The 9,220-nt window shown below is 39.5% G+C and overlaps 1 protein-coding gene across 2 annotated transcripts; it reads right to left on the bottom strand.

Moving 5' to 3' along the window:
* Positions 1 to 207: 207 nt before the first annotated feature.
* On the bottom strand, positions 208 to 8,302 carry pcgf1 (polycomb group ring finger 1). 2 transcript variants are annotated; one of them, XM_022760304.1, is made up of 9 exons: positions 8,182 to 8,302; positions 5,860 to 5,965; positions 5,563 to 5,715; positions 5,404 to 5,475; positions 4,953 to 5,058; positions 4,721 to 4,763; positions 2,069 to 2,155; positions 664 to 744; positions 208 to 378 (listed from the first exon to the last, which is right to left on the bottom strand). In XM_022760304.1, the coding sequence occupies exons 1-9, from the start codon at positions 8,266 to 8,268 to the stop codon at positions 328 to 330; spliced, it is 786 nt and encodes a 261-aa protein (XP_022616025.1). In that variant the 5' UTR covers positions 8,269 to 8,302; the 3' UTR covers positions 208 to 327. The 2 variants fall into 2 exon arrangements, with proteins under 2 accessions (XP_022616025.1, XP_022616026.1); XM_022760305.1 differs by having other exon boundaries at positions 2,069 to 2,152.
* Positions 8,303 to 9,220: the final 918 nt, after the last annotated feature.

Here is a 9,220-nt window from a genome sequence, read left to right as displayed (position 1 = left end):
TACACACACACACACACACACACACACACACACACACACACACACACACACACACACACACACACACACACACACACACACACACACACACACACACACACACCTAGTATTGTTTAGCTCCTCTGTAGATTCTTTATGTGGATTAAAAAAACAAACAAAAAAAAACATGGTACCGTAAGCAAGTGATACAAACTATTATTTTACCCATTTAAAATTTATTTTCAAAAATACAAAACAAGGAAAATAAGTATATGTACACAAACACTATTAAAATAGAATATGTATTGTACAAAATATGTACAGCTATCCTCAGACTGAAAACAAATCCTATCTGGTCCTTTTGTCCTTGATGGTGTAGTGAAGGACTAATGGTTGGGCCTGGGAGAGAAAAATTGTAAAAAAAAAATTAAAATTAAAAATTAAATAATTACTTTTGCATCTGACACATTTAGAAGTTGAATAATCAATACATTTTGAAGTGATGTAAAAGTGAGTATAAGTATGTATGTAAGTATTAAGGTTAGCGATTGAGAATTTGCCATTAACACAGCATCAGTGAACTTTCTCCTGATTTTCAAAATGAGCTAGTAAAAAGAAAATCTGTTCAAGTGTGAAGGAATGTATGACATTTGTTGGCACTAGTGGACACTGGCTGTACTGTACCTTGCCAAACCAGTGTGAGAGCCATAGTCGTTTCATGGTCATGTGATCGGGCAGAGACTCGTTATTGAACAACATCTGGACCTATAGGGAGACCACACAAACAGATGTGAAGGGGAATCTGAAAGGAACAGCTGGGATTATTTTTATATGTGAAACGTTAGTAGAAGATGCGACAAAGAAGCAGAATACATTTAAAAATAAAATAAAATAAAATAAAAAACATACTCTTGATGTATTGTGTCCTGTGTCTCCATCATGAACTCATTTGTTAAATGAGGCTTAATCACAATAATAAAAACAAACGTGTCCTTTAAGTGAAGATTTAACTCAAACGGCCTTCAGCGAGTCACAGGAAATCTAATCCTTCCCTGCAGAGCTGAGGGAAACATGGCCGACACCAACAGGTCTGTTAGCTAAAAAGATCTGGATCTCTCCTGTTTCTTTACTGTTGTGACTTTGTTTAATTAAAAAAGGCATTTTAAAGACAAGTGGAATAAAAATCTTCATAAACAAGGTTAACACAAAGGTTTTATTCATGGTTTGCTCAGGCAGCTCTCTGCGAGCGACAACACACAACAATCCTGCTTCAGAGTTTAGGATCGGCTCTTCGACCAGTTACCAAAAGGTCGGCCGTCTTTAAAATTGTTACCCATGTTTTAAAGAGTCTTTATGTTGTCAGTTCAACACGGGCTCTTGGTTGGTTCTCAAAGTGGGGTCTGAGGACCTCCGGGGGTCTTTGAGGAGGTTCCCAACAAAAAAGGTGAACAATTTATTTTCCCTACAGTTCCACCATTAAGTAACACAACGACAGGATGTATGACCATGTTGCTCATGGGTTTCAAACACTTCCTGTAGTAAAACATCTAAAAAGCAGAAATCTAAATCAGACGGGGGTCCGGGGTCTAATCTGTGTCAGTTTAGGACTTTGATGTGAAAATTTGGAGAGCCACCGGCATAGAGTGCATGTCATGTTGCTATGGTTACATGCAGGTCACCCATGGTTAATTTTACAACATTTCACTCCGCTCATGAATCTCATTAGTAAACTCTCAGCACAACAGGTTCTCGATAAACGTTGAGTAAATGACAAAAAGGAACCCGCGAGTGTCACCGGTGTTTCTCAGTCGGAAATTTCTTCACAACAATAGACTGCTCCAAAGCCAACCGCTGATTTAAAGTAAAGTAAAAAGGTGTGTGCACATGAAATAAAACGATCCAGGTATAATTATTAGAGATGTATTCTTTGTCTTCCATAACTTTCTCTCGTGATGCAGCTCAACTGCCACATTTCACACATTCATCCTCATTAGCAAAGGCCAAGTAAATGTTGATAAATCTGGAGTGTGTACGGTCACGTGCACCGTCACGTCTTCTTGTATCGGATCGCTGACTATGACCGACTGACCTGGTGTTTTTCCACGTTTAGCCGATGACAGAGCACTTTCCGTAGGTGTCTCACTTCCGCTCGGACAGAACAGCGAACAAACTTCTGCTGTAGAGACGAGGTCAAACACAAACATGTAAATCTTCAGGGAGGAAATATGACCAGTCAATGACACGTTAAAAAACAAAACAAGTCTTTACTGCTCCAACACTTGTGGTCACCGGGGAGCTAATTAGGCAGATGTCTTGTTTACACTGCAGGTTTAGATGCCTGTTTACTGAACAATGGAAAATATCCCTCATTTTCCTTGCTTGAATTTACTTTTTGTTGATTTACACTTCTGCTTTTGCTGTTCAGTAAAGTAAAAAGCCTGACAGTCATAAATGTCTCTTTAGATTTGCTTGTAACACTTGAGGCACTGGCTGGTGTCTCTAAACTGCTGTTTTAAATTTTCGCATTTTTAAAAAAATGTTTTTAAAATGTCTATCCAACACTAAACACGTTTCCAAGCGTATAAGAAAAGCAAACTAATAATGAGGAAACGGTGTATCAACAGTGTGAGGGCATACTCCCGTTACAGTTCAGATTTACAGCTGACAAAATCCCAGGTTACTGCTGGACGCTTTCCAGTCTCAGCTGACTTATTACACGCTCTTAAGCCAAAGAGCTAAATTTCCTTTCCCCCTGCATGAAGTACAAGACTGTATTTCTTTAAAAGCAGAGGCAGAAATTTCATTTACCAAATTTCCACCTCTGTAAAAACAGATGAGGATGAATGGACAAGCTGCACGTCCAATCAGCGTCAGTAACAAAGGTTAAGAGTCAAAAGTCAAATCCAGAACACTACAAGGACAAAAGCTTTCCTTGGAAAGCTGATCCAACATTAGACTCCAGAGCGTGTTTACGCTTTTGTCTTTATATTTTAATAAGGACGGTCCTCGCCGCTGGCTCATCTATTTCCACACAGAGGTTACGGTGAAAGACAACTGCGCAGCACGAGTCAGGAATGGAACAAATGAAGCTGCATGTTACTATTATTATAATGTAACATAAGTTACAACAATAAACACATTTCAACTAAACACAGTGGTCACAGAGGACAAGGGTGTGTAATGATGCCCTAACGCTTGCAGCAGCCACCAGATCTCATCTGTTTGAGAGCTCCATCAAGACCATAACATCTCCCATTCAAACTGATCTGGAAACAGTGAAAACATTTTTTAAAACTAATTCTGAAATCTTGATTTGGATCTAAAACTGGAGGAGGGTCGAGCAGCAGCACACATGCGTCTGTTAAACGAGGCTGCCCTCTGCTGGCTGACTGAAGTCTCTGCAGTCGGTCTAATAATGACGGTCGGGGCAGCGTGAAGAATAAGCACAGTGGAATTTGACACAAGCAATGTGTTTTAGTTAAACTGCTCCCCCAATGATCATTATTCAAGTCTTGATTCAGCGAAATCTGGGCATTATACCTTGACACACACCTCCCTGGACAAATGGGCCTGTCAGGAGTGTCTGGCCACACAGAGAAAACCCCAGTAACAACTGACAAGCTCGGCATTTTTTTCACTTTGGTGGGTTTGGAATTGTTTAGCAAGCAGTGTTTCAAACAGCTTTACATTTACATTGTCAGGATGTAAAGTCACGAGGAAAAACTATTAGAATATGAAAATCTAACAGCTTGTTTTAAATTGCTAAGAGAATCAAACACTATAAATGATCTGTTGCAAGTATTTATTCCAGGCAAGGTTTGGCCAAAATAATATGTGCTGATACAACTTGCCTAAAACTCTGATTTTAACCAGATATTTTATATTATTTAAAAATGAAGAGAAATCTTGACATGATAGATTTAAGAAAGAAAATAAATGTATAAAACCCTGCAGGTGCCGAGCTCCTCTGTTTGAACCAGATATCTGCTGCAATCCATTTCCAGGTTTTTCATTTTGTTGATTTGGACAAAACAACCCAGTTTCGTGACAGAGCCACAGTGCTGCTTCAAACTGATCTTTAAATCATGAACACACACATCTGGCAGCTCATAGCTGCTGCTTTGAAGTAGATCTCACCGGTAAGACAGAGGGGAGATTAAACGGCAAGATTGTTTGAGATGGGTAAATATATTGGTAGAGACAATTCAGCAACACTTTGACTATGGCAGAGACATGTCCTTACTGTCTATACCCAAATCTACACCCATGATTCCAGGCCTGCTTTGGACATAAATACAATAATTACTGTGTGATATTTGGGCTGACAGTCGAAAACACCACAACACTTTCTCCTACAATTATAAAATCTCCAGTTATTGAGAGATTAGTGGTCAGGGTGGGAAATAAATAAAGATTACAGCATGCTTCACTGACGTACTTGTCCCACTTATCCCTGTCTCTCAGTGCGCACGAGGCTTTCGTCTGCAGTCAGACTAACCAGCTCTGAGCGCTGATTTCTGCTGTTGCTGCAGATGTCATTGTGCCATGTATTTGCTTAGCAGCTAAAGGCAGAAAATGACTTGTTAAGGCTTCAGAGAATCAGCCCCTACAGACATGCTTTGCCAAGTCACTTTTTGAAAGCATCCATAACCAGCTCAACAATTTCTCCAAGTACACAGACTTTTACTGAAATACAATGCTAAATACATCTAGGGTAGTTTTATTGGTATGAATGACTTACCTGAAGAGTAAGTTTTGTCTTATCTTTTCCAGCGAGTGATGAACTGTAAAGACAAAGCAGAAGAGACAGCAATGAAAAATACAGGACAGGTTTATCTTGAAAACTCATAACTAACAAAACACATTCCAACACAGTCGCCTTCGTATTCATATTATGACAGACTTCTGTCAAAATGATTGCATTTTAGAAAAACACACAGAGATCACTTCAAGATAAATCCGTGGTAGCTCACCTTAGCCTTTCTAAACACAGTGAAACCTGCTCATCGTATCTGTAGAAGTGAGCTTTCGAATGGTCAAAGCTCGTGTACGGTAAACCTGTAGCATCAGGTACTGCATCTGGTGAGAAGAGAAATAAAGTTTAACTTTAGAAAACGAAGAACAAATTAATCACCACGCTGTTGACCGGCCAGGTTACTGCAGTGTAGTCAACCAAACAATATATCTCATCACCCATATATAATTCAGGGAAGCTGTCGTTCATTGTCAGGATGTTTGGAAGAAAAAAGTTGAATAAATTGTTCCACTGTCATCGATTTCCAATAAATGTCACATGATCCATGGGAAGTGCAGCACATTGGCGAGTTTTAAACCAACAATGTCACAAATAAGACAGAAAAAAAGTTTAATCCCAAATCTGATCTAAAGTGAAATCACAGATTGAGACACAAAGTGAGGACTTACCGTCCCCAGTGGGTTGGATGACTCTCTCTAACCCACGTGACTGATAAAATTCCTTTATTCGTTTGTCTTCACCTGTTTAAAACAGGAACGCACCATGAGACTTATTACACCAAACATTTTCCAGCACACTGGCACAGAGAACAGACTTTTTGTACATACTTTCTTGAAGTCCAGGCACCAGTTTGTAGACAATATCTTGCATCACTCGATCCAGTTTGAGGTTGAGTAAAGGCTGCGTCTCGTGGATTTTGATGTTGCACATCGGACAATACTTGCTTGTTTGCAGGTATTTCACAATACAACTTTTACAGACTGTAGAGCAAGAAGAAAAACAGTCATTTTATTCTGATTAGCCTGATGACGTCCTGGTGAAAATTATTGCGAAATGGCAGAAAAAAACTTGTGAATGATATGAGAACAGATTATTATTTTTTGTCCAGCTCTGTTAAAACTCACAGGTGTGCAAACACTCTGTAATTGTTGTGGCATCTATGAAGTATCCCGCACACAGGTAGCAGACGATGTGTTCGTTCAGGTCCTTGATCTTCAACTTCACCTCCTCCTGTTAAGACAAACAAAAAGGTGTAAACGTTAATTTATCCCCCAAACTAAGAAGCACAATTCATCTGCACAGCTTTAAACTCAAAACAAACTTCTCATCTGAAAGCAAACGATGTACAAATTTTGGCTTATGTTCTGAGGGATAAAGACTGCTTAAAAGACTAATCCGCCCTAAAACAACAGTCAGGTGCCCACATGAACGCTGCATCTGGTTTTGCTTGCTATAAATCATTCCTCCTGTCCATGCTGGCCTTCGAGAGATTGCCTTGTTAGTATGAAATTCCCTCTCTGGTTTACTTCTGACAGTTTTTCCATATTGAATTTTGTTTTAAAAAGATGAGACTGTGGATTTTGTTACTTAAGGGGATCTCTTTCTGTCAGACCAGGAGAAATGATATACAGCAAGCTAAACCTGTGTCACATATGGTAATGTGAGTACTGTTTTAAGACAGACTTGAAAAATTGTGAATTTATCCTTTATAAAAAACAGCTGAACCAGAAGCCGTGACTCTGCACATATTCAGTTCAATGATCTCTTATTTGATCCGTGAAAAAAACTGTTTTACTTTGTGACTACTTTCAAAGCAAAGTGAATGAGCAGCAACTCCAGGTCAAGAAACACAAACTTTTGACTGATTATATAATGAATAGCAGTGTGAGTTTAACCTAAAAACCAATGTTATGACTGCTACATAATGAGCCTCAAACTGAACTGAGGACTCAGCACTGCACCTTTCCGTTGTGATCTTAAAGCCTGGGATGTTCATTCTTTCAGCTTTCTACACACAACGCACTAGGTTTAATACAGAATATACACTCAGTGGCCACTTCAATAAGAATTGTATAAACGTACAATCAAGACATTAATGTTTTTTTTTTTACATTTCAGAAATATTCAAATCCAATAATGCAGTCCAGTACGACACCACAACTGACTATGACATCAACGTTAAAACATATAATTTAATAACATCTATGGACATTACAGTCATCACACAAGCAGAATTGAAGGCTGAACAGTTGCATTACATTGCATTGTACAGATGAACCTAATGAGATGATGAATTTGCTTCTAGTGAGGGAGAAAATCTCTGTTCAGCCCTCCGTCTTTCTCTCCCCGAAACAGAGCTTTTCCAAAACAGCCAGCAGTGTGTGTGTGTGTGTGTGTGAAGCTGAAAACTCTGGTTTGGTGTTTCGGTGTGAACAAATAAAGCTTTTAGCAAAAGGATGAATTAAGCCAGTCAAGTTAGGGTCAGTGGCTGTGTGGCAGTAAAGTTAAGATCAGATTTAGTCTCCTCTAACTTCCACTGTGATTGTTCATTTTAAACGCCAATAAAGCCGCATACACAGCAGAGCGTTTTCTGTTAACTTGCATTCATGCCGATTTTTATAGATTAATGACTTTCTTTGTAATACCACATTTTAAACCGTATTTATGCTGAAGACACTTCGAGCATGAAAAGAAACTTGGTCTGCTGGACTGTCCATCTCACTCCTCAGTTTGCTGTGTCTGCAAGTGCTTCTAGACAAGACCCACAGGGTGCCGTTTAGCAGCTGACCCTGACCTTTGACCTCTCAGTGTAACGAAGAAAGTAAAACCGAATGGCCGGTGAAGTTTTAAAATTAAACTACGCTGAACGTGAACGGGCAGGACAGATTTTTTTTTACAAGAAGTGGGTCAGAGGTCAAATCCGGTTTTCAACCGAAGGGGTCAGTTGAGAGCAACGTCACAGAACAAGTCCACAACACCGAACAAACTAATGTAACCGCTGCAAATAACATGGAGTTGTTGTTCCCGTTAGACACACACGCCGTTAGTTCGTTATACAACAAGCGGAGGGAGAACCCGCGGAGTCAGCAGCCGTTACCGTACCTGCTCGCTCATTTAGTGTTTGAACAAACAATAAATTCCCGGTTGAACTGGTGAACGCGGCTGAGTTTATGGGCTAAAAACGAACGAAATAACAGTTAGTAAACGAGATTTTAAGCACGTTGAGATAGAACAACACGGGTAGACCGCCCCCCCCCCCTCGCCCCCGGTCCACGCATGCTCACACACGGCTCTCTTCAGCATCGCTCTCCCTCTCTCTCCATCAGCGCCGCGGAGACGACAACGATCTCCCGTAAATGCGCGCGTTTAACTCGCCTCTGCCGGAGTCTGACTCCCCGCACGTTTCTGTCCCGGCGGGAATGAGCTCTAACAACACGGCCACTCACCTCGTTCCTCAGCGGGTCCAGTTTGTAGACGGACTGTAGCTGATTTCGTAGCCGCATCGCTATGGCCATCGGACCTTGCTCCGCCATCTTTGAGAATTATGCTTACTTCCGGGTAAACCGGACGTGGTATATTCAGCAAGCTCGAGAAGGCGGGTAACTGTGAAATATAAACAAAACAAAATCAATGAATAAATAGTATGAATGTAAAAATAATAAGACGCTTTTTTACCATCCAAAAATAAAATAATAATAATAATGAAAATAAAAAATAAATAAAATAGAGTTTTTCCACGTCATCATTGTATGCAGGCCTGCACATTTTCTTAACTTTATCATCTAAGAAAAATAAATAAACAAACATACTAATAATAATGATGATGATCACGCACTTTCTACACCAAATTAAGAGAAAACTGAGTCAAGTGGTTCCCAGTGGATGGGCCTCCCCTCCAACCCCCACCAAGACTGTTAATTTATACCCCGTGGTATCTGACAAAAACTTAACTGTATAAATGTATAAACTGGCAATAATTATTTCATGTATATTAACTACCTTCTAACCTTACTAGGCAAACTCTCATCGAATCCTACAAACTGAAACAATTTAAAAACGTTTCACCCCAAAATAGATTAGTGGGTGTTAATCTGCTGGATTATCAAGCAAAGATGTGTGTAATTGCTGTAATGGGTGTCATCGGCTCACCACTAAATTTTTTCTCAAGAGCCTCCTAGAAAGTTAATCCAACCATGGTTAAACACAATAGCAGGTTTCACTACAATCAAACCCATCTCCAAGCAGTTAAAGTTTATTTTAAAAAAGACTTCACAAATGTATTTTATCTTATTCCCTCTATATTCCTATATCTTATTCCCTGTTTCTGGTTATTCTCATGTTTATTTGTATTGTGCCTGAGAAAAGATTGCAGAGAAAAAACTAATACATAACAACAGCATAAGGTACAAATAAATTACTTTATGAGAATGCTAAACTGAAAAAAATGAACTATGCCTGTTTCCTAAAGGAACCCAATGTAGGTGC

This window comes from Seriola dumerili, unplaced genomic scaffold, assembly GCF_002260705.1.
Source record: "Seriola dumerili isolate Sdu_G_001 unplaced genomic scaffold, Sdu_1.0 BDQW01000331.1, whole genome shotgun sequence".
Lineage (NCBI taxonomy): Eukaryota > Metazoa > Chordata > Actinopteri > Carangiformes > Carangidae > Seriola > Seriola dumerili.
Note: the sequence above shows the minus strand (reverse complement) of the source record. Positions and strands in the feature narration are given on the sequence as shown.

Coding starts and splice junctions, on each gene's coding strand:
- pcgf1 (XM_022760304.1), bottom strand. CDS start 8,268: ATGGCGGAGCAAGGTCCGATGGCCATAGCGATGCGGCTACGAAATCAG. Junction 5,476..5,562: donor GGTGCCTGGACTTCAAGAAA/GTATGTACAAAA, acceptor TGTTTTAAACAG/GTGAAGACAAACGAATAAAG. Junction 4,764..4,952: donor CTGTGTTTAGAAAGGCTAAG/GTGAGCTACCAC, acceptor TTGTCTTTACAG/TTCATCACTCGCTGGAAAAG.